At 41.1% G+C, this 26,246-nt stretch overlaps 1 protein-coding gene across 1 annotated transcript in view; it reads left to right on the top strand.

The window, feature by feature from the left end:
* Positions 1–22,682, top strand: part of LOC145457086 (uncharacterized) — a 108,027-nt gene extending 85,345 nt beyond the window's left edge. The window contains exons 15-33 of the mRNA XM_080335248.1: positions 1,819–1,992; positions 2,051–2,218; positions 2,749–2,904; positions 2,964–3,137; positions 3,204–3,371; positions 6,269–6,442; positions 11,320–11,481; positions 11,549–11,722; positions 11,796–11,960; positions 12,556–12,726; positions 12,795–12,968; positions 13,042–13,203; positions 13,478–13,669; positions 13,729–13,884; positions 14,306–14,467; positions 18,779–18,970; positions 20,521–20,649; positions 21,471–21,635; positions 22,501–22,682. Coding sequence (XP_080191374.1) covers positions 1,819–1,992; positions 2,051–2,218; positions 2,749–2,904; positions 2,964–3,137; positions 3,204–3,371; positions 6,269–6,442; positions 11,320–11,481; positions 11,549–11,722; positions 11,796–11,960; positions 12,556–12,726; positions 12,795–12,968; positions 13,042–13,203; positions 13,478–13,669; positions 13,729–13,884; positions 14,306–14,467; positions 18,779–18,970; positions 20,521–20,649; positions 21,471–21,635; positions 22,501–22,640 — 3,158 coding nt within the window. The 3' untranslated portion in view covers positions 22,641–22,682. The remainder of the gene's footprint in view (positions 1–1,818; positions 1,993–2,050; positions 2,219–2,748; positions 2,905–2,963; positions 3,138–3,203; positions 3,372–6,268; positions 6,443–11,319; positions 11,482–11,548; positions 11,723–11,795; positions 11,961–12,555; positions 12,727–12,794; positions 12,969–13,041; positions 13,204–13,477; positions 13,670–13,728; positions 13,885–14,305; positions 14,468–18,778; positions 18,971–20,520; positions 20,650–21,470; positions 21,636–22,500) is intronic.
* The last annotated feature ends 3,564 nt before the right edge of the window (positions 22,683–26,246 follow it).

Raw genomic sequence — 26,246 nt, forward strand, 5'->3', positions numbered from 1 at the left:
GGGAAGGATATCCAGTAATCAAGATACTTGGCCATATTAAATTTTAAAAAGTTGCCTAAATAAAAAAAAACTCTATTATGTTAATTCACGAAATAATTTTGGGCTCTCTTCGTCCCCTTCGAGTGCGGCAGTTACGGTCCTTCTGACAACGTCATAACCATGTGAGCGTCAAATACGCTCCAACTAAAATATACTAAGTACATAAATACTTCTGCAGATACAGAGAACGAATCTACCTAATACACGCGCGAATCGGTTTTTCGAAGTACAGCACGAAAAGTTATAACTTGCTGGACTGGCCAATGTAAAATTACACTCGTTATCCGAAAGTCATTCTTGTTTTGATTTTCTGTGATGTTTAGCAGTTGAAACCTTTTAAAAATGTGTTGGCCGCAAGGCCGGACTATCGCGCCAGCAATGAAATAAAAATATACCATAGTAAGAATATGACATAAAATTTACGTGGTGAAATATATTAAGAAAAAGTTTAGTCGAGTCCCTGCAGTAATTAGATTTTTAGAACGTGTTTTATCAATATTTTTAATACGTTTCTTGAGCCTTTCGAGGGCCGCACAAAACGGTGTTGCGGGTTGCGTGTGGCCCGCGGGCCGTAGTTTGCCCACCCCTTCCCTAGACACTAAATTGTCACCGAAGGCCTGTTCTACAGCCTTAGACGTTTCATTGCAGCTTCGGTTCTTCTCATACTCATTAAATACCTAATCCAATCGAAGTTGCAATATGGAATCCTTTGTTGGGGAGCGGGGAGTTTGGGGGCTTCCATCCAACAAGTCGCTGCTGAAGTGTTCGGTGTTCTAAACATAGAAGATATGCGGAAACTAGAAATCGTTTATGTGTCAGTTCCACTGCGGTCATTGCCGCGAATATTTCAATGACTTCGTTACCTTGGAATCAAAAGCGCGCAAGTACCACATACTTGCGCCCACGTCGTCCAAATATCATAAGATCGACCGAAAATATCATCGCTTTATCATATATGCCGGACCTGACGTGTGGAACAGTATCCCGCCTGCCATCCGACAGTCGACGAGCATGTCCACATTCAAGTCGAAATACAAGCAATTACTACTAAATAAATACTAGTCCTTCCTCAAGATTACCGGACCACGACCTGACCTATCGATCTCGCCTTCCATGACATGCCACCCCATTTTTGTCGCTTGCTTTTTACTATACTGTCTTCTTTCACTTTTCATTCAGTGTGAACTGTGCAAGTGTGCATGCATCCTCTTTACACCGCCTAGGGTCTAGGCCAAGGTGGGTGTCTGATTCCTGAGACTACTCCAAGTGGTTTCGACACCTTCCTATCTTTTCATTGTATCGCATTTTTTGTGCTGCATTGAACTGATAAAATTGCTACTAAACCGAACTGATGATGATGTATAATGTTCGTACCGGGGCTACGATATTCCAGTTCATACATATTCCCAGCAGGAACCTCTCAAAATAGCCAGTAGCGGTGTTATTATTTGCAACTCTATACCAAAATCCACATGTGACCTTCCGTACTACACCTTTAAAATGATTAATCCTCCACCACCTGTTCTCATTTTACCGACTTCTTTATCCCTTCCTAATTTTCCATTGCTCGTATTATATCAAGTTTAATTATATTTATCCCTACTCAACCACAATAAATTTTATTGTAACACTTGTAACTTGTAGGGCAGACCAGTTGATTCTACCGAAAGTCATAATACACTGCCCTACACCGTAAAGTTTATCCTGTTATTATTTTCATCGGTAATGTGATAATCTTTGTGGTTAGACGAATCAATACATATTTCTCTATGTTTGTAGAGAGATGTGCGGACGGTACGATTCGATTTCATTGCATGAAAAATCCATGCGACGGAGCCTCATGCCCCGGAAATCGTTTCGCGACTTGCCGGCCGAACTACTGTGGCGGATGCAAGGCCGAATTCTTCAGTTTCAACAACGTGAAACTATCAGATGCAGACTGCGTTCTATTTGGTGAGGTAACTCGGCGCAGCTAGCCGCGGCGACTAATTCAACTCCGATGATTGTTAAGATCCGTGTCCTCCCGGCACGCCTGTACCCGGATGTATGGGTCCAGATCTGTGCTTGGGACAGACCTGCCCGAATTACCCGAACGCGGAATGTAAACTGGACACCTGCGGGAGCTGTCACGTCGTGTTTTTCAACGGCGGGAAGAGGCTTACAAACGAGGACTGTTTCGGTAAATCGGTTGGCGCCACCGCGTGACAGAAATGAGCAGAAGTTGTGATTTTCAAATCCACGTACTGTTCCGGATTTAAGATTCGACTCCGAATCCGGTACTGGATTCGCATTATGTCCAAATCCAAATCTGATTCTGGTAATGACTGATATTTTTCCAATTTCAAAATTGCAATTGGTTCCCAGTCTAAATGCAAATCCAGTGGTCGAAGTAGTCAACGTTGCTACTCAAGTAGAAGTAGAAATAATGGCGTGAATTTCTAGTTACTTACAACAGAAAACAGCGATCGTCAGGAACTGTCAAAACTACTGAAAATGGAAGTAGAATATCAAAGGTCTGAGATTTATTCAAGTAGTTTCAAAAATTACTTCTACTACTACTACTACTACTAAAATTTTTCATGCGGTTATCAGGGCAGTTCCCCTCATAAAGTGGTCCGAACTTATCCTAAAACAACTTTCTACTAAAACGTTAATAATTTTGTCTAAAAACTGTAAGAAAACGTCTCATTCCGATATATTCTCCGTAAGGTTGCGGTACCACCGCCAGAGTTGACGATTGCGATGACCCATGCGATGGTGCTACCTGTCCTAACGACCCGTCCGCGAGATGCGAGCCTCGCAGATGCGGGGAATGCAAGGCGGTATTCTACGGGTTTAACCGTAGGGAGGTAAACTGCGGAGGAGGTACGATGTTTCTTTTCATGGGGAGTCACGCGACACTGGAACGCGTGCTTTATCGGTAGGGTTTTGCGCGAATGGAAAGAGACGCTTTAATTGCCTTGTGGATCCGTGCGAGGTCAAAAGCTGTCCGGGCAATCCCGGGGCGACATGCCGGGCTGATTATTGCGGGGGATGCAACGCTGTGTTTTACGACAGTGCCGGTAACATGCTCTCGGAATTCAACTGCGTTGAAAAAGGTATTTAGCGATAACGGGGACTTTGCAGTGGACCTTGGCGTTAAGAAATGTATAATGTTTCCTTAGAGCCTTGCCCCGGGGACTTGCCTCTGGCCCTTTGCCAAGGGCCCGGAAACTGTATAGGTGAGACCTGTCCGAACTATCCTAACGCGGATTGCGTTGTCGACGGATGTAATGGCTGCACCGTGGCGTTCTATAACGGTGCCAAAAGACTGACGGTGGAAGACTGCAATGGTATGAATGTTTCATTAGATGACTATAGCCTCTTCTCAAATTTAGCAAGACATAGAAAAGCTAATGTGTCGCACGGATCGGAACACGAGATTTCTAGTAATTGCGTACTTTTGGAAATAGTGACAGTCGTAATCAAGGCCGTAACCGCCGTATCCCACCCCCAACCCCAATTGGGGAGGGGCGAGCTCGAAGGGGGCCGAAAACTATTTCGAAAATCAACATTATCAACAGTATTTTGTAGGAGATTATTCGTACAACTTCAAAAATTACTTCACACCAAGACTTCTGCAGTGTCAGTTCAACATGCGACTCCACGAAGTGTATTACCATATAAAACCAGTTGACGAAAATAACATCCACATGTTGGCCGAAACCATCAATATATATAGCCTATTGCCAATTGTTCATTGTCCATAGGCGCGTAATAGTCCTGCGCTTGCTATCTGAAGTCACCACCTCCCTCAGCTTTACCAGTAAATCTGATCACGTGGACTGGGAGACGATGAAAAATTATCAGCAATATATCCAATTACCAATATTACATAGAAAATTCAATCGTTGATACGAATTCAAATTCCGCCGGGTATGCCTATAGCGGAACTCCTCAACTAGTTTTTTGCAAAAGTCCAGTTACAAAAATTTAAAATTTGACCATAGGTCACTTATAACTCTCACTACACTGTACGCATGACTGAGCTTTACAACATTATATGATACGGATACATATTGTTAGTCCGAGCTGAACAGAAAGAATAAAAACACTGCACTTTGTTTTTGCAATTCAAAGATAATGATAATGGATTTGGTTTTGGTAAAAAACCAAGTATAGGACAGATATGGCGTGTATTCATCACCGAAAAGATTATTATACAGACCCGGACCGCCTGACCGCCAGCATTACGCAAACTTAATCGCTCAATTATTTCAAGTTACTTTGGATGAGTTTTACGTCACAAATATTCATGTACCAAGTCGATTCATCCGTGCTGTAATAATGTTTTAGTCCAGGCCTGATTAGTTTCATAATCGCACTTCCCACTCTACCACAATGGAAATTCAGACATGTCTTTTCCTGTTAAGCCTTAACAGTTAAGGTATGTCAATAGTTCTGGAACGCTCAGCAACTCAGCATTGATGATTCTAAAAGATTAGTTACGAGATCCCATACGATATTACAAACATAATTTCATATCACAACCAGAGTTGGATCAATTACATTATTTCAGTTCAATTACAATTACAATTACAATTACTTTCATGAATGTTTCAATTACATTACAATTACAATTACTCCATGCTAAAAATATCAAATTACAATTACAATTACAATTACTCCTTGCATGCATCAATTACATTACAATTACAATTACTCCTTGCATGCATCAATTACATTACAATTACAATTGCGGCTGTTGAACATTTAATTGAATAGTCATAAATTCAACCGTGGTCCTTGACAACCGTAGCGTCGTATTTAACAACAATTCAAGTCTAGTTCAGATTGTGTAGTAATAATTGCGTTGATGTGCGTACATAGTATGCTATGTAAGATGTCACTGTGACGTAATGTAAGCGTGTTTTGTATGCTAGGTAATTATGGCTCACGTAATTGGAAATGTAAAATGTTATTTACCTAATTTCCTATGGGTTAGGATTGAGGATAGGGTGCAGTATGTCGTTGAAAAAGTATTATAATATATGCACGTGTTGGATTTGCGTATATAGTATATAATTAAAGAAACAATATTATTTTTATCGAGGGACGTAGGAATTAGGATGAGGAGTAAAAACAAAACCGTGCTTTGTCAGATAAGACGTTATATAATATCCAGTGGTCTGGTTAGTTAGCCAGACGAAATAACGATGCATCATCGTGATCTGAAATCGTATTGTAGATTGCCAACCCACGGATAGATGAGCAATATGTGAGTCACGGATGAATGTACCGACAAACGTACTGAAAAGTCGGCTAAAACCAGCAAACTTTATAGTCCTAGAGCTGGCGATCCATGCGTCCAAATTTGATGCATCCGGTCTTCAACGTAAGCTATTGATGTATTAATTCCGAAAATACAAAATAAAATCTCGTCAGGGCAATGTAACTGCTCCAAAATAGCCGTTTAAGGCCGACTGTTCTGAAAAGTGAGAGCGCTGCAGCAGCATGACTAGTGACTACAACAATTACCAGTTACGCCCATAGCGATTGTTCAGAACAATGCCGATTCCCAGACTTTCACGACTATTTTGGGATGGTACCATTGCCTGGAAATATACTTTTATTGCGGAATCAGTGCGACACTAGCTTTCGATTACGACCATACATATCAAATTTCGACTCTTGGATCGCCAGCTATGGGACTATCAATTCTGCTGCTTTTAGCCGGCTCAGCAGTTCGCTTCTCGGCGTATTCAATCGTGAGCCACGTGTTGCGAATCCATCGGTTGATTAGTAATTTAAAAATTGTATGGAATGGCAGCCGAGGCCAGCATAGCGGTAAAAATAAAAATAAACTCCGCCCGCAAGGGCGCGGTCAATGGCCTTCGCGAATGGATCCGCAAAATTCCTTGTCGTTCGTTTAAAGAGAATGCATTATAAGTCAATTGTTTTATGTTGTGCTTGTCAGGTCTCAATAGCAATTTAATGTAATTGAAATTGTAATTGAGCAAAATTTTTGTAAATTACAATTACAATTACAATTACACAAAATAAAAATGCTTCAATTACAATTACATTACAATTACATTGAAAAATGTAATTAATTACATTCAATTACAATTACAAATTACAATTGATCCAACTCTGATCACAACATTGAAGTGCATATCTCCACTCCATACATCAAGTACTATGGTGCATGGTATAGAAACGATTCAATCGCCGTTTTTTTATCATATAGGATGTCCAGCTGGTCAGACCGTGGCTGACAATTGTGACGACCCTTGTGCGAATGCACTGTGTCCGCTGTACCCAACTGCGAGATGTGAACCAAGACGTTGTGGAACTTGTAGGGTTGTTTTCTTTGACGCCAACAGAGAAGAAATCAAGGACTGTTGTGGAAAAGTACAATCAGGTAAACATATGGTGGGCACATTGAAATACACAAAATTCAGTATGTGTCGCGGATGTGTTATGATGTGACCAAAAAAACTTACGTCACAACGTCTGGAAACGTTCAAAGTTGCAGGATGTGTCACTGCGACTAACGCATAAAGACTATCGACTCCAGAAGTAGGGGCAATCTTGTTTTGTTTGTTTGCGGTATTCATGGTGTTTGTCGACTACAATGGTAATTTACACCAGGCCTATATTCATTATTTTGTTTCCGTAACTGCCGACTTGTAGCACGGCCCACTTCTGGCTTTTTGTAAGAGACCGCTTATGCGGATGATATAGCGAGGACGAGCCATAAATCTCCAACAGTTAGGTAGGAATTCTGGAGTCGACCTCGGTGGGACTCGAACCCGCAATCGGTGTTGTAGCCGCGTGTCATACCACTATGTTATCTCGCCACTAGGGGCCCTATTCTAAAAGATATGCATTGATGCCGTTTCCGTGATACATGGGCTATTTATAAGGTTTTGCAATTTCACTCATAAATGTGATGCAGACCTATCCCCAAAGCCCTTTCTACTTTACAAAATCCAAATTGTAAAAAGAACACGCAGAGGTGGTCAAAGTAGTCAAGGAAGCTACTCAAGTAGGAGCAGGAGTAGAGACGCAAAACTCTACTCAAGTACGAGTAGAAGTACTTCTTCCATAAGCAATCTAAAACTACTTGAGGTAGAAGTAGAATTTGCTGGCTTTAAATCTGCTCAAGCAAGTAAGTAGTTTTGAAAACGGTCATAATACGTTCGCATAGACTTTCAAATGCTGCAAATTGAGCTATGCGGAAGGTGCAGAGAGCTTCATGTACCATTCATATTGATGCATCCCAGAAGGTATTAATTTCCGACCGCATGAGCATTTGACTGCATCACGAGATGCAAATGATAGTTTTGCTATGGAAATGAGATACAAATCTTTTGTTTAGTCGTACAATCCGTTTTAGAAAATTACATGTCGTGTTCCCACTTACGCATATTACGGCCTTTAGTTTAGTCGCAGAGCAATACGGAGAAGTTGTATGGATGCGATGTTAACACTTTGCGCGACTCGTATACGATGATAAAAAATATGGCGTAACGTACAAATGCCATAGTGTGCAATTGTATTGTAGGAAAATAGACGGCGATGCTACACTTGCTTTTAAACTTAAACATGTACGTTCTCCAGACAAAAGAACTGAAACTAATTCGAACTCTAAGTGATGATACTGCAAATTGAACGAGAACCACCAATACTACACCAGAAAAGCGGAAAATGTATTTTATGTCTTTTGTCGAGACAGGTTTAAAGGTGGTCTGCTAAAACAGATCTAACGCTCAAAATGTCACAGCCCACTTTTCCAGATTAGGACACGCCATGAGCTGCTAGATTACGATATGATGGGTAAATGCTAGATTGCGAAACGGCGGTTTCAAACGTTATGATGGGCCATATTTATGTGATGAAATATGTCAAATGAGAGACAATGCGGTACAATGCAACCTGCAACCTAAATATTCACTTTCGTGAAAACATATTTGTAACTCTATATCTACCTGATGTGAAGCGCGACGGAAATTCTGGGTTTGTCTTAAATTTTCGTAAATACTTCGTTACTGGCCACCTCTGAGAACACGTAGCCTGCAACATAACCACGTAAGTGTAAGAGTAAGTGGTACTTGTAGGCGAAACCTAACCGTAACTGCCGAACCCCAAACCCCTCAATTGGGGGGGAGCTCGAAGAGGGCCGGATTTAATGCCGCCACGTATCTTTATTATTGGGTACCCTTCCCCAAGAAAAAATACGCACGATTTATAGAAATGGGTACTTCGGCGTTGGCCATTGCCGTGCCACAACGCACCAAGACATATGACGTTTTGGGCCATGACACATGCGACTCCGAGAAGTGTGCTAGAACGATCGGCAGCGAGAAAACCTTGGCCGAAAAGGGCTGCCCTCATTCTGACCGAAAACTCGATATATATACAATATACATATATGTTTGATTGTTCTGTTCATAGGCGCTAAATGGCTGGCCCCGAATGTTGTTGTCCGAGCAATCTGAACCCCAAAAGACAAATGCCATCCCGCAGGGAACAATTATTTGCCAGTGAAAAAATACCAATTTGAAGTCGCGTGCGTCTTTTAGTTTAGTAAGTTTCGGCGATTTCAATATCATGTAACGAAGTCATTATATCAACGGGTCCACCCGAAGCTGTTTCATCATTAATTACTGTTGAATTTGTCACCCTAGGGGGGGCCAAGACCAACGTTTTTGGTTTTGGGGGGCCTGACGAAGTGCTGTTTCGGTCCTGCATATATGTTTAATTGTCCATAGCCGCCTATGGCCGGCGCCGAATGTTATTGTCCTGGCGATCTGAGCCCCACAAGAAAAATTCCATCTCGAGGGAACATTATTTGCCAGAAAAGAAATACCAATTTGAAATCGTGTGCGTTTTTTTGTTTAGTACGTTTGAGCGATTTCAATATCTTTTTACATGGCAGATAGGAGGTTACGAAATAGCATCTTGTAACGAAGTCATTATACCAACGGGTACGCCGGAAGATATTTGATTATGGTTCCTATACCTTTTCCAACACACCTCACTCAGGTCTACCAGTAAATCTGATTATGCGAACAGAGGATAAAAATTGATAGCAATATATACGCAATTCCCGATCATATTGACCCGATTCAATTCATGAATTATAGAATTTTTTCGCGCTTCGCGCGTTTACGCGAAATAGGCTCGCTCACTAAACAGACATCCAATATAGATGTTAAGTATAGCGTCGAAAAGCGTATAGCCTGATGGGGTGTATGGTTTATCACCCTATGGGGGCCCAAGACGAACTTTTTTTGGGGGGCGCTGACGAAGTGCTGTTACGGTCCTGAGTGTACTTGAGTATTCCTAAACGCTAAAGAGTATCACTTTTAGCGACAAGAGTGTGTATTCCCACCCGTGTACCACCCGTGGTACACGAAACCAGAACATACCCCAGACTTTCACCATGGTATAAATCAACACGCAACATTTTAATCCAACTAATGGGACGCAGGAAGTAATATACGTAGATATGTATGACTTATAACCGCGGTATGATTCTGAGTTAGGTTCACTTCTCGTATGCCACCCTTTGGGTGTGAATGCACACTATTTTGGCCAAGATTGTAGTGGTACTTCGTTACTGACCAAACCTTTGATGCTTAACACCAGTGTTAGGATCAAGTCACTACCTTCGAGTCACGAGTCATTTCGAGTCATTGCGCATTTTGACTCGAGTCACGTCAAGTCAAGTCATTCGATTTTTCGAGGTGACTCGAGTCAAGTTGAGTCAAGTCAAGTCAGATTGCCTTTTCGAGGTATGAGGCGTGATTACGTCATTGTATTTTGCTAGCTGTCTGAAATACAGATTGGGTGGTCATTGATTTTGAGCCGATGAACGAATATACAGTTAAATATACACGCAAGTAAGGCGCTGTATCACTCACATATAAGTAGAACTAATAGACTACGTAAGTAATTGCACAGCCTCAGGTTATAGTTACCAGCCATAATAGAGAATAGAGAAACGAATTGATAAGATGCAATACATTACCCTTTTACAAACTTATATTATACTATTCGAGTCTGCGCCAATGGTTGAGGACTAAATAAACTATTTACGAATTCAATTTCAATAAAACAAGAGGTTTGGTTAAGTTAAGAACAAAGAACAGAAATATACATTTTGCTATTAAATTACTTTACTATACTATATAGTTTACGACAACGTAGGCTGTAAGCTTCAATCACTTCGTTTGCGATCAGTATATTCGTGATATTTGAAAACAATGGAGGCTCAGTAAAACGCACGATCATTGAATGATTGGTCGCTCTCACGTGCTACACCGGCGTTGCGCGAGCAATCCGAACATATGCAATATACAGTGATTTTTTTCGACACCGATTACTTGATGACTTGAAATTGACTCGTGAATTTTGTTCCGAGTCACGAGTCAATCCACATTATTGATACGCCGAGTCAAGTCAAGTCAAATCATTTCAGGGATATCTAGACTAGATATAGCTGAATCATTTTAGCAAAGTGACTCGAGTCAAGTCAAGTCATACGAAAAAGTGACTCGAGTCATCCCAACACTGCGTAACACCTCTCATCGCAATAAATACTAGCATTCGCGTTTTTCCAAATTATATTAGAATTAGAATTAGAATTAGAGCAATACCGTTTTTTCAACTAAGATAGGAATTAGAAACACTGAATTCGCACAGGCTTGGAAATTGAACTTAATTCCTAATTGGAGAGAAATACAGCAAAACTTAGTTCAGTTCATATTAAATCAGAGTTTGTCCTCATCAGCATGTACACCAAGCTTGGCTCGTTGCGCACTATATGCACTATGCAGTTCTGCTGTAGATTTTCACGAAAACCAGGAATTAGAATTCAGTGTTTACCAAACATTTTTGAGCTACCGCCACCGAACCCGATTAAATGTCAAAACAAAAGTTGATCTGCATTTATTTCAACTGATAAGGAGACGGGAGAAGCTGGTGTATATGTATACTGTCATCGTTCTCATATATTGGGTTTGAGTTTTGATACAAACAATGTCTCCAAGTCACGTCAGTTTCTGCTCTTAGTCAGAAGCTTTGTCTAGCTAGGCACTAAAAGCACGTTTTAGCAAATATGAGCGGGGAGCGTATTTTGCTGATTTATTCATCAATCGGGAACCACTGAATTAGATTATAATTTAAATTAAAGCTTATGCGTATTTTACAAGTTAGATTAAAATCACGCATTTTGCTCTAAGTCTAATTAGACGACAAAAATATCTAATGGTCCATATCTTCTCTCAATAGGCTCGTGTGCCAATGGCGAAGAACCAATCAATTGCGGAATCGTTCCGCAATGTTTTACACCCAGCTGCCCGGCGTTTCCGAACGCCAAGTGCAGATCCACCAATTGCGGAGAGTGCCGGGAGTGGTACGAAGATGAAAACGGGAACATCGTGGATTGCGATGGTGAGAAAATAGTAATTTCGGAAGTCTGTGTTTTTGAACTTTGCCACAACATCGTATTACATCACAGCAACTACATGCCCACCAGACCAGCCACTGCAGACTTGCCTTCGGGATCCATGCGAAGACGCGAGTTGTCCCGCCGTTCCCGGAGCCTCATGCAGGGCTAATTACTGCGGCGGGTGCAAGGCTGTGTTCTATTCTGGGCTGCGAATATTAACGGACTACGACTGCATAGAGAAACGTATGGACAATTTTGCCATGATAACTACTGTAGTCTACCAGTTTGTGGATTAACGGCAGTTTTAACGTCATAGCTGATCGCTGTGCCGCATTTACGACTTGTCTTGCTCGTGATGGTGACTCATGTCGGTGCGGGAGCCGACAAAATGTTCGTTGCGTTCAGCAGTATTGCCCGCCTAACCAGTGTAGGATGGCGTACTTTGATGCGGATGGATCAAGGATTCCGGAGCGTGAATGTGGTAAGATCCTGACACATTGAATGAAAGCCGATTGAAGCTAGTTATAACGATTGCGCGTGACCGTTCAACAATAAAAGCTCAAGTTATAGTCCAGGGACGGGCAACTTCTCCAATTTGCCGGGCGGATATGGGAAGATTAAGTAGCCTACTTGGCGGTCCGGATTCCTGAATCGATACATAAATCGCGTATATATCAACATATACAAGGAATAAATCTTATCTAATGTAACGTGGAGACCTAAAACAGTATTCATTGGATTCATTAACGTAATGTAGTCTACTTCAATAGCTGTTGAAGTCAATGAGATATCTGTGGTCCATCGAAGTTGTCAACAAGTTCTTTAAACTCTGGCTGCATGTCAGACGTAGAGACCCTTGGAAAGAATGCACGTGGACGTCAGTATAAGTTTGTTAATGTTCATGGTCATGGTCGAAAATCTTTGCACCCAAATGCATGTATACATGGTGTCACATTATCATGTGAGATCGGAAACTGTCTGCGGGCCGTTGCAAATCCCGTCGCGGGCCTGATCCGACCCGCGGGCCGTATGTTGCCCGCCCCTGTTATAGTCCATATGAATATCTTTTCCGACAGGTGTAACACCGCCATGCGCAAATGGTAAAGATCTAGTCGACTGCGGAATACCCCCACAATGCTTCACAGCCACCTGCCCGGCTTTTCCCGACGCCATGTGTAAGTCCACGAATTGCGGAGAGTGCCGGGTGTGGCACGAAGACGAAAACGGGAACGTTTTGGATTGCGAAAGTGGGAAAATAGCAATAACAGGAAATCCGTGTCTTTGTACATGACATCGGCATCGTATTTCGTCGCAGCCAGCACTTGTCCTCCAGGCCAGCCGCTGCAGACTTGTCTTCGGGATCCATGCGAAGACGCGAGTTGTCCCGCCGTTCCAAGCGCTGTATGTCGGGCTAATTATTGCGGCGGGTGTAAAGCTGAATTCTTTTCCGGACCACGAAAATTAACAGATTATGACTGCATAGAGAAGCGTATGGTCACTTGATTACTTTCAATATAACGTACAGCGTATCTTGCGAATCGTCAATCCTGTTCCTATTACAGCTGATCGATGCGCCGCGTTTACGACTTGTTCGGTTGATGGAGGTCCATGTCGGTGCGGTAGCCGACAGAACGTTCGTTGCGTTTTGCAGTTTTGTCCGCCTAACCAATGTAGGACGGCGTACTTTGACGCGGATGGATCGAGGATTCCGGATCGCGAATGCGGTGAGCAACTCTTAAATGCTATATGGTTGTGAATTCCGCAAGCAAATGTTTAACCGGTACGTTCGGCGACCCTAAGAACGCGGGATGGTGTGTGAGGTGAAATTCATTCCTGATCGCGTCCTGTGGTCTTTCATATAGTAGCCTATATATTTCAGAGTGGACTATATACATGCTCCACATAGATAGTCACCGAACCCGCCTTTATACGCATTGAAAATATTTGTGTGCAACTCCACATTCCCTTTCGGGTGTCTGTATGTTGCCGTTTCTTCAGACATAATATTCCCAACATCCTCCGGCTGTCCGCCTGACAAGCCACCGGCATCTTGCAGAATTGATCCGTGCGACACAGCAACGTGCCCGGGCAACAAGCAGGCAGTTTGCAGACTGAACTTTTGCGGGGGGTGTTATCCCGAGTTCTATTTGAACGGGAGAAAACTTTCGGACATCGAATGCGTTGAACGCTGTAAGTGCACGGAATTCGCGCACAAGGCGCGCGTAATTTCGTTATTTTGTAACTCACAGTGGACAGGTGTGCCGCATTCACTACCTGCGCGGCGGATGTTTGCAATTGTCCGGCTGTTCGGAACTCTCAGTGTGTGGTTCAGTTTTGTCCTCCGAATCAATGTAAGCCTCTCTATTTCGATGCCAGCGGGAAAAAACTGTCTAACGTCGACTGTGGTAAGTCATAATTTCTGTTTTATGAGCGTATACTCAATACGGCAAGGCGTATGCGATTTTAAATTCAAATTGATTCTTTAATCAATACAGTCTTTTCGGACCACACTACACATTGATTCGCAGATACCCACGCTTTCATTCAATTTGCGTTTTCGAAGACATGGGATGGCTAATTGGCTATTGATATCAGGATATAGTCAATTTTCAATCTCGCAGTCCGACAGTCCGAACAACAGATCGCAGGTTTAATTCGACTCTCCCAATGGGCCTACTTGAGCCCCCCAATCATTTTGAAACCGCAGCCCGCATCCAACTATATATATTTCTCGTATACCCAGCAACGAAGCATCACTTCAATTTGAAACCGATTTCATTGATTAAGAATGTGTTCATGTCGAAAACCGATAAATCCTAAATTTAGGACTTTGCGAGGACGGCTCGCAGCACGTGAATTGCGGAATCGTGCCCCAGTGTAGGTTTTCAACGTGTCCGGCGCACCCGACCGCTACATGCCGGGCGACCAACTGTGGTACTTGTCGAGAATGGTGGGAAGATGGTGACGGCAATACGGTGGACTGCACAGGTACTGTTGTCAGAGTGGCTATACACTGTTAGAAAAATCCGTAAATTTACACCTTTTTGAGCAGTAAACGAGTTTACATACGTGGTCGTAACGAAATTTACTGTTATTTAAGCCGTAGTCAATTACGGACACGAGATCGTAATTCGATTCACCGAATCAATCCGTAAATTTACACCTTTTGAGCAGTAAACGAGTTTACATGCGTGGTCGTAACGAAATTTACTGTTATTTCCGCCGTATTCATTTACGGACATGAGATCGCAATTCGATTTACCGAATCAATCCGTAAATTATTTCATTTGTCATACGTATGGGTGGGCATTTCTTGTGGCCAAGAAAGAAAGATTTTGATAAAATTGTAATCCCATATACAATGGGTTACATAAACGCGTAGAGTATTACGATTTTGCTAGTACGATTTTAGCACGTCGTGTCAGAGATTGCTGACAATCAGCATTTTGAAAATATGCATTTATAGATATAGGAATTCAATATCGCAACAATCAATAGTTTCATGTTGACATAATTTCAGTAGGCCAGCCGTTCTAACACCAAGTAGGCTTAAGAATAGATTGTATGGTGGTACATCGACTTTAAGGGTTATTGTCATCTTTATATTTAATAACAGGAGCTAATCAGGCGCAAAGTCACTCAACTCGCAACTGTCATAGTTGAGTGACTTTCATCAGGCGGGAAGCCAGCGATAGTTCTTTTGTTCGACATCCCAGGGGATTAGCGAGGAAGATTGAGGTTAAGAATTGCCAGACGGGATACAGCGGTTGTTCTCGGCAAACAGTTGCGGGTGTGACAGAAGGGTTTCTTTCATAGAATAAGGAAGATCAGTATATGCTTGCACATTATTCCAAGCATACTGGTAGGGTTGATGGAAAGGAACACATCATTCGCATGATGGACAGTATAGCTATGGTGCCTCATTCAAACGTAAGTATAAATAGCTATCCTTATATTTTGATGTAGATAATGCTATGTCACTACATGACTCCCCAGACTCGGTCGTGATTATATTGCCTGTCGCAGACAAAAGCTCAAAATTCGTTTTATTTCAATATTGAGTTGTGAATGTTTGCGGACAGCTATCTTACTGTTATCTTTTATAAAAGGAACCCGTTCTCTCTTCAGGGCGCTAAAAAGGGTGAAGTCACTGAGGGTTGTCACCACAATGGAAAGGATTTCGACAATATGCAAAATGCTTCGGTCGCAGTCATACACGGCTTCTATTGGCATGCTCTAGTTACTATGTTCATACTTTGATGAGCCAATCTCGCAAATATTCAGGCGAATGGTAAGCAAAAAGCCTTCTTTTATTCATAGTTGTTAGTCTATAATTCTCGTTGATAAATTACGGTACCTTTCACTTTTCAGTGGAGAGACGCGTATAGTTTCAGTACACGAAAAAATGTCTCCTACTCAACTCAAATAATTACAATAATAATTGATTCAGATTCGAGTACTCGAATCATTGCAGTCATTTGTTGCCATTTACCATTCATTGTTTGATAGATGACTCCAACAATCAAACAAGTCCAAATGATGTCAATGAAGGTGTGTTGTAATAATCCAATCCATATCTGTTTTCAGGAAAGTGTTGAAGGAGACTTTGTGGAGGAGGCTCCAAATCATCCGTTCTTGATCGCAATCGGTAAGTTATTGTTTAGATTGCAATGCAATAGTTTTGGAAGTGACATTTTATGCTTATGATTACACCAATTCATGTCAGCATGCGCTATATAATTTTAGGAATTAGCGTGGAAAGTTAGCGGGAATGTATCTAATAAAAATCACAATTTGGAGGTGGCTCGAGTCAATTCAAGTCAAGTCGCGAGTCAAGTCACATTACCAATTAATACTAACTAATATGACACAATTCAATAAGGCGCCAATAGTTGAGGAGTATATAAACTATAATCGAATTCATTTTCAATAAAACAATATGTTTGGTTAATGTTCAAGGTACGAACAGAGACAGATATTTTGCTAATAAATTAATTTACTACTTGTTTACCACAAAGTAAACTGTAAGCTTCGAACACTTCGTTTGTGGTCAATTTATTTGCGAGAGAACAATGGCGGCTCAGTTAAACACACCATAATGGAATGATTGGTAGCTGTCACTGGTTACACCAGCGTTGCGCGAACAATCCGAACATATGCAAGATTCATTTATTTTCATCGACTCCGATAACTTTATCACTTGGAATTGACTCCTGAATTTTGATCCGAGTCACGAGTCAATCCACATTTCTGATACGTCAAGTCAAGTCGTTTTAACAAATTGACTCGAGTCAAGTCAAGTTTTACAAAAAGATGACTCGAATCAAGTCTTGACTGGAGTCATCTCAACACTGGTTTACCACAACCACCTCTAAATTGGTATGATTTATTGAGATGCTAATCTGACTACAATACCCGTGCATTTTTAGGCTCGACCGTACACTGTGCAGACAAGTTTCTGATAACCGCCGAAAAATCGACCATTTATTCGACGGAATCCTTCTACTCTGCAGTAGCTTATTTCTTCTCCTGATTCTATGTCTTCAATATGGAGTACCCAGAAGAAGCAACAGCTTCATTGGAGTTCATGCAGAGGTGAGCTATGAGTGAGAGTGAGACCACAATTGAAACAGATTATACTAAATTTAATTGATACTAATTATGCACCTGGACTCCCCGAAACACGTTCGGATCTCGACTATGCCTACCTTTATATGCTTTACAAGACAACAACTTCTATCTTTAATCCTTCTCCCAAGCAGTCTCTGATGCTACTCGAGTAGAAGTAATCAATTACATAATTGATGCATCCCATAACCACAAGAGTACTTGTGTAGAAGTGCTTCACAGTGGCCAAATCGCGGGCCCGTGAGAGTGACCCACGGTGTTATTTTCTGAATTAGCCAACCCTGGTCAACGTAAATCAGGGATGACCAAACCGTGGCCCGCGAGAAGGTTTAGAGGGGCCCGCTAAGTAATTCTTGAAGTTAGTTATAATTTCAAAAAAATAATTACCCAGGTGATGTATTGTGAACTTGCGAGGCCAAACAAAAAATTGATCAGCCTGGTTGCGAAATGCAGGATCTTGATGACAAAAATATGAATATAACCCAGTCCTTGCCAAGCCAAATGAGCCTAGCTCTATACAGAGGCGACCCACAATATTTCAAGTGCCATCATTATTGACCGAATTCATTCATTTACTTTGAATAATTTTTGCGGTTGGCGCGGCTATGTATTCAGGATTTCAATAACAGAATTGTTATCGATTTTGATGAGCTGCAATATAAGTCTCGTTTTTGCCGTTACCTAATCCGGTTCGCTCTTAATTGGACGACTACTAAAAGGTTATCAATATTGAAGTGGCCTGCGCAATGGTTTGAAAATCTTATGCGGCCCTTCGGCTGAAAAGGTTGGCCAAATGGCCACCCCTGACATGAATTGTACTAGAATACACTATTACTATCAGCTGGCAATCGTTTTGATTCTTTGTGCCTGTTAGTAATATCTAGCCTATTTCATTTATAGGTACTTTGCTGGGATCGCAGAGCAGGGCTTCAAGACATCTAAAAGAAGAAAAACTGACGTTCACCCTAAAGTGATAAAGTTTGCAAAGTTGCTGAAAAAAGCTCCATGAATACATCAATAAATGCTTCGACGCTGCATCATTAATTGATGATTAGTGTGTGGGTTTATGACCCGGTCTAGGAGTCGAGGAAATTGTATGTGGATTTACCAGCGAATCGGGCATACTATTACTGTGATTGTGCCGTGATTCCGAAGTGCGCCAAAGAGTCGTATTTAGCTTTACAAATTGGCAGTAAATTTACTAGCAAACAGTATTAATCCTACTGTTATTAGCCGTAATTTCATTGACTGTCTGGAAGCAGTTTTTAGTTTTACAATAGCGAGTAAATTTACTGACAAACCAGTAATAAATCTTAAAGTTTTACATTTAATCAGTAAATTTACTAGCAAACCAGTAATAAATCTTACTGCTACAACACCGTAATTTAATTGACTTTCTGGAAGCAGTAATTACATTTACAAATGGCAGTATAACTGCTGCCTGCTATTTGAGCAGTAAATTTACTGGTATTTTTTTAACAGTGTACATTTATCAGAGTTTTGGAGTAGGTTCAGTTTCAATTTTAATATAACTTCATATAGGATATATATAGACCTATGAAGATAACCACTGGCTCTGGTCGAAGTATGTCCCTGTTGTATCCGACTTTGATTGCCGGCGTGCAGCACGCAAACGGAAATTCGCGTCGACAGCGTGTATTCTCTTAACAGTCAAAGTACAGCAGTGTGATGCTCCAGCGGATATAAGCAACGGATTCGTAACACCATCCGGGAAGTTAAACATCGGCCAGTTCGTAACCTACACTTGCAGCCAAGGCTTCCGAAGGCGCGGCAACAGACGAAGACGATGCGTATTGAGAAGAGGAACAGGCGTACTTTCCGGGTCAATGCCTCAATGCTTCGGTGAGCCCCGAGGGTTGTTCACAATGTTCAGATTTGAAAAATTGTCAGGAAACTTCGTTCGCGTAATTCCAAATGATAGTTTAGTATATGAAAACACCTTTATAAGCGATTTTGGTCATATTCACCCTGATATCCCTTGCCCCCCAAGCCCCCAAAGATCCACGGGGCAATTCTCTTTACTACTGTATCTGTAGTGTTGACCATGGTCACCGGTTTATAGCTTTTGTGACGTTATCAGTTGAAAACGGCCGTGTAGAGATGGGATATTGCAATAAAATATATATGTTTTCAAAATTGTACTTGAATGCAGTCCTATAAAGACCATATGCATCTCCGTTTTGCTCTGCACATGTGTGCACACTGCACACTGCACAACCTATCTATCGTGCTCATGGGAAGCATGTATTGGTTGCACGGTTGACATCGGCTTGTTTTGGATCGTACATTGAAGAAACGCCGTTGGGTTGCAAGTCGAGAACAAATGCAGTTATTTCCAGCTAGTTTTCAGCCAGAAGATAATATTCAAAGGTATGTAATGTCAGTAATACTTTTCTCAACTTGAAATCATCTGTACAATACCGAGTTATCTTATTTTATGGTAGACTGCAATTTAGTTGAAGAAGAATGACGGAAACGATGCATCAACACAATGTTCTGCGCTTGCCTTATAGGTATTCTTGTCATATTCCATACTCTGGCAACCTCTTCAACAGAGAGAATAACACAGTCCGGCGTTGTGGTAGTCTTGGGACAATTTTCTTTCAGATATAGCAAATACTGTAGAACCTGATCTAGAGTCGGTAACTTGGAGTGACTAATACACTCAGATGAATATCCGACCGAAAAGTGACCAGAATATCAGACCAAATAGTGAGCAGACTTGAATCTTGTTCATGATGGGTCCGGCAAAACCCTTCTCCGCTTTGTTTCAGTCTACCATAAAATAAGATAACTCGGTATTTTACAGGTGATTTAAAGTTCAGAAAAGTATTAATGACATTACGTACCTTTAAATAATATCTTCTGGCTGAAGGCTAGCAAGAAATATGTGCGTTTCTTCTCGACTTGCAACCCAACGGCGCTTCGTCAATGTACCATCCAAAACAAGCTGATATCAACCGTGCAACCAATACATGCTTCCCATGAGCTCGATAGATAGGTTGTGCAGAGCAAAACAGAGATGCATATGGCCTTTATAGGACTGCATTTAAGAACAATTTTGAAAACATATCTATTTTATTGCAATATCCTATCTCCACACGGCCGTTTTCAACTGATAACATCACAAAATCTATAAACCGGTGACATGGTCAACACTACAGATACGGTAGTAAGGAGAATTGCCCCGTGGATCTTTGGGGGCTTTGAGGGCAAGGAATATCAGGCTGAAGATGACCAAAATCGCTTATAAAAATGTTTTATATACTAAAATATCATTTGTAATTAGGCGAACGTAGTTTCCTGACAATTTTACGAATCTGAACAACCCAGTGTCCCACGCTCGCAATGAACACGAGCCTAACGCGACGGTCTTGGTCGCTTCACGGCAGATGAGAATTGTCCGTCGACTCAGGGAAGCGCTGGAATTTGCATTAACGAATGCTCGTCCAACAGCGAATGCGGATTCAATAGAATATGCTGCTCGAATGGGTGCGGCACTTCGTGCGTTGTGAGACAAGGTAACGTAAATTTACTCCGTGTAATATCAGTAAATAATTTACGATTTTCCAAAAAGAAATTTTCTTTTCTTGACATAGTATAGCGTAAAAAAACTTGTCTTGACTTTATAAGCCATGCCTAGTTCTAGATCTAGGGGATGGGAAATATATGCACAGGAGGCCAAATCAGTCACCGTTGGTACTCAAGTAGAAGCAGAAGTAACGTTGTAAATTCCTACCCAAGTACAATAGAAGCACCGACTTCCAAGTAAGAGAAAACTGTAGTTATTCTAGGCCTAGTTTTTCCTAAAAAACTCAAAGCTGTTAAGTATATAGCAGTAGAAGTCGTCTAAAATCATAACTACGTAAGTAGGCTACTTGAAGGTTATCCGAAAAAGACGAAATACGTCGTTACTGACCATATCTTCCAATACGTATCAAGTAATCGAATATTGTTTCACGTCGTCCGATTCGAACGAGGCGTTTCGAACCGTATCACGTCTTTTCAATATCGAACATGGTGAGTCGAACCGAATTAACTGGAATGGGGTGAAAACTTCGTATTCTCTCATCGGGGGAAGCGATTTCGACTGACAGCTCCATATAACCGCGCTAACTGACTTGAGCGAGGCGATCTCAGCTCTCCATCAATTTATGCATCATGGCTTTCCACACATATTCATTTTACAATACAACAAAATGTGCATTTATTTTGAAGTATAACGTGTCTATTTTTTCTATCAATAGTATTTTTTACATAGAAAATCGTTTCGGGAGGGCGTGACCTTTAATCAACCTCTACCCGAAAAGTATTTGTTTAAAATTTCTATTTCTATTTGCAGGCGTCTGTCCGGGCGGTGCGCCATACACCCAATGCTTTGCCGATCCTTGCCGCTTCGCTTCCTGCCCGGCATATCCTGACGCCAGATGCGTGGCTAATTACTGTGGAGGGTGCTTCACCGACTGGTACAGAGGCAACGTGAAACTACCCGCGGGATCTTGTTACGGTGGGAGATAAATCAAAATGATAATATATCTATATTTTAATATTCCGTGTCAAAGCACAATTCTGTCAGTTTTATTATGGGTAGGCTAGAGGTCCGAATCAGAAAGAATACGTTGCCAGGCAACACGGATGTAGTCACTCGACGTTCTGACAATGAACTTACGTCATCTCTGGTCGCTACCCGTAGGCGTAGCCACGAAATTTTTTTGTTTTTAAATAATAACGTGTGACATCACGAGTTTCCATCGTGATGTAGTAAACCGATTGTGACATAGCGACACAAATGTCCATTCTGACATAGTAAAGTGAATGTCCAATGTCCATTGTGAAGTAGTAAATCGAATAAATTAGTAGATCGAATTTCAATTGCGACTCAGTGGGACAAATGTCGTCTCGCCTCTCGCCTGTCTATGTGTTCGACGCGGACATTGTGGTGTCATCGACTTCAAGACGACGCAACGGATATTCGATTTTAAAAACATTTTCGATGCTCACCTAAAAACCAATCCCGGTTAAAGCTCATGGATACAGCCTATTGGTCCCACTTCCGATTCGCCCATTATTTTATTCAAACCCATCTCACGCGACCAGGTCTCGGCAAAATCGAGCATCCTAGTGATTCGACTCTGAAATGATTATTAGACTTTGAGTCGAGTCAAGTATTAGAGTATCACTCATTATAGCGTCACAACGGCTTGAATGATGTGGAAAATCCGGATATGGATTTTGTGACAATGCTGTGAGTTGATCACTACTTCACAGCTGTGCCATTTCCACTGACACGCATAGCTTTGTAGATTATTTAGAGTACTCATTGTGCCCAGCACTATACCCGAAACCTCATTCTCCTCCATCGTTTCCGACAGAAAGCGACCCGCGATGCCCGCCTTCATCGTCGCTCCCGCGCGTTTGCGTGGACCGTTGCCTGACCAGCGCGGACTGTAATTTCTGGGAGGCTTGTTGCAGCAACTCCTGCGGAAAGAACACTTGCGTCGGATACGCCTGATTTCACCGAATGTTCTGTTTAAATATATGCACAATTCTAGAAGGCGGTTTTTATATTTCACAATCGGGAACGGGATGAAGTATGAATATATTAGGGTTACCATCAATGTTCCCCCTCTAATTTTGACGAGTCTGCGCGCACTCAGCAACTCACTTCGCAGACCCTTAGATAACAGTGCGTAGCGACTAAAAAAGGTCATCACTTCGGATTTTTTTGTGCGCAACTTCGATTTTCTGTGCGCAGAGTCCGTGTCAGCACTGCACATTTGCGCACGTACGCAGCTTAGAGGAAGTTCAGAAAATTGAAAATGTCCTCCGAGGAGGCCTAAATGTCCTTCTTTTTGTCAATTCGCCCTCCTTTACAGCTTTGATATAGCTGGAATAACGGACAGAGTCAACTGAAAATCGGTGTAAATGACGCAAAATAGATAATACGGACGTTCGAGTCGGTCGTGCGGGAGTCGAGTAAAAGTGATAACTTTATTTTTAGTCAACACCACAAGATTTCCGGTAAATATTACAAAATCAGCTGTTTTCAGTTTTGGCCAACAAACTTTTACGATTTGGTAAAAGTGTCCTCCTTACTCAATTCCAAAATATGGTAATCCTAGAATCTATCCCTCTGTTGCAGAGGCGGTCAGTAACAAATTACTACTTTTTTGGATCATTCAACAGGTGGCGACTGTGTGCTCAGTGGTTCTCAACCTCTGGTACGTGGCAAGTGTCCTGTCGGTCCGCCAAATTGTGAATTGTTTTAACGGTTTGATGTGTATTTTTCTTCATGCCGTAAAAGAGAGCTCACGGATTGATTAGGGTCTAAGCCACAATGTCGCAAGTTTTGTACGAAACTGTTTCATAGTAGCCTACAACTTGTCTCATGCCATTTATTTGTGAAAGCTACGGAGACTTTTAAAGAAAGTTCGTTAAATTCTGACTGTAAAATTAATCCACACGCCACAGTAAAATAGATGTTGTAGCCAACAACAAAGTCGGATTAATTTCTAAGGTTGCCAAACAATCACAATCAGGTTACTGGCCTTTAACAGGATTTTGCGAGCTTCCTTTTTGCAGAAACTTCAATAGAACCACATATAAATATTAATGATAAAAAAGGCAGCATTGAATGAAATTTCCAATGTTGCATTAATTTGTATCAATTCAATTTAACGTTAATTTTGATTTTTGAAGTTTTACCGGTCCGCGAGGTCAAACAGATTGAGAACTACTGTACCAAGCAGAGTTGGATCAATTGTAATTAGTAATTGAGCTGAATGTAATTATTACATTTTTTCATGTAATTGTAATTGTAATTGAAGCATTTCTATTTTGTGTAATTGTAATTGTAATTTGATAAAAATTTTGCCTAATAACAATTTCAATTACATTGTTATTGAAACCTGACAATCACAACATAAAATAATTAGCCTATTTACATGGGTGATCTATGCGTGTTTCGTTAACTAATTCAGCGATGCAAAACTCAAACTGTTTCCCGTACTTCAGAGCAACAGAAAACTTGATGAATTACAATATAGGCTAAACCAGTGGTTCTCAAACTTGGGGGCGCGTCCCCTTGGGAGGCTTGTAAGCATCTGAAGGGCGGCGCGAAGCTCCGATAAACTGAAAAAATTTTCCGCGCTTGGCGCGATTTACCTCCATCTCATAGTTATTGCTCTGTGTATAGTCCGAATTTCATATTGGAAAATTCTCTCATCAACATCAACAGTCATAACCTTCCATACCATCAAACTATCTGTTAGGATTGCTAACATGCTGGTTTCATTGTGTGATATGACGATAAGGGGGGCACAAAATATTTCACTGTCATAAAGGGGCGCGTGTCTAAAAAAAGTTTGAGAACCACTGGGCTAAACTAAATCTTAATATTTTGCAAATGGACGAAGAGCAAATAAAATCATCGGAAACCTGTGCTGAACCATTTCCTACACCACGGCCATAGTTTTTTAAATCTCTGACCAGTACTGAGGCTTGCTGCAACAATTCCAAAAATAAATTTAAGTTTTCAACCAAGGCTTCATCAAACTTGATCACGCATTTGTAGAGATGTTATCCCAATCTTACCTGCAATCTTAGCCAAATTTACTGGGGCCAGAAACTTTCCGCACCCTAATGATTATCAAATGCAATCCAACAGTTTTTGAGCAAGTGAAAATGTCAATGCGAACAAAATTTTATAATTCGTAGTTATCAGGAGCTTCTTTACATTTGCATTTATATTAATTTTACACACCTTATCGGTATCACCCTTGTCGCAGACGACTTACCAATTACATTACATTCGCCTTACTCAGCTCTGTGTATTCGTTTGATTACATTTCATTGACTGTCATGTAGCCTATTCGCTGTCAGTCGTTGCCAGTCGCTCAAACTTTTGGTTTTTTGTGTTAATAGTCGCTCAAAATTTTTCTGTGTTTGTATTTTTCAGTAATCATGATTTGGAATTGTTCGAATACGTTCAAGTTTTTTTTTAATTGAAGGGTATTCTTCGTATCATGAATGAAACATGAATAGCTTGAGATTGTTGCTAATTACGTCGCTACGGTTGTCAAAGAGCGCCTCTGTGCCGAATCAATGACATGTTTAACAGTAATTGTAATTGTAATTTGATATTTTTAGCATTGAGTAATTGTAATTGTAATGTAATTGAAACGTTCAAGGGAGTAATTGTAATTGTAATTGTAATTGAACTGAATTAATGTAATTGATTCAACTCTGGTACCAAGGCCTCGAAGCCCGCCCTCGTCATCCTGGTCCGTACTGGATTTTCACTGGTGTGAAAAATTAATGAATCTACCCATCTATCAACTATATAGATCTTTCCTACTTGTACTATACTAAAGTGGTTATGTTTTATACTTCTGATCCGTAACCACTGAGCCATGCACTTATAGGCTACTTGACTTTTTTCTAGACAAAACTACTCTCAATTATAGCGGTGGTCAAAGTAGTCATCAGAGGTGGTCAGTAACGAAGTACTTCTGTACTGTTTCGGAGAACTCAAATTGGATTTGTTTACTTGTACTACTATAACTTAGTCAAGTGGATATGCTTTGAGACTACACTTCAACTTCTCACAGTTTTTAGCTAAAACTACTTTTTGCACTTGAGATTTTGTGAAATGGAAAGTAGCTTTGTGATATGTCTCAGTGTCTGCGTCGTTGCTATGAGTAAAAATTTTCATAGCAACTGAGAGAAATAGCCCCTGTATCACGGCAACTGAATAAATATTTGGAATTTGCGCCTGTTTATAAAAGTTGTTCGTCGTTGTGCATTGCCGGGAGTCGAGAGGATGCACCCTGTAATTTTAAAAGTCCCCACTTCCGATTTACTGCGACCTCTCGACCAAATTGACTTCTTGAAACTATGCTTACGTGAGTACTTATCATACCATACTTCTTCTTGAACTAATTTTGATATCTCTTCTAAATCGCTATACTTCTATACTTGTAGTTGACTACAAATTTATGGCGCTACTTCTATACTTTCCTGGAGTATCATAGTTAACTGCTTTGACCAGCACCTCTGCACTGTTGTTGTTGTTGTTGTTGTTGTTGTTATTATTGTTGTTTGTGGTATTCATGGTGCT

Source organism: Botryllus schlosseri, chromosome 15 (assembly GCF_051294905.1).
Source record: "Botryllus schlosseri isolate E-star chromosome 15, Bs_hap1, whole genome shotgun sequence".
NCBI classification, from domain to species: domain Eukaryota; kingdom Metazoa; phylum Chordata; class Ascidiacea; order Stolidobranchia; family Styelidae; genus Botryllus; species Botryllus schlosseri.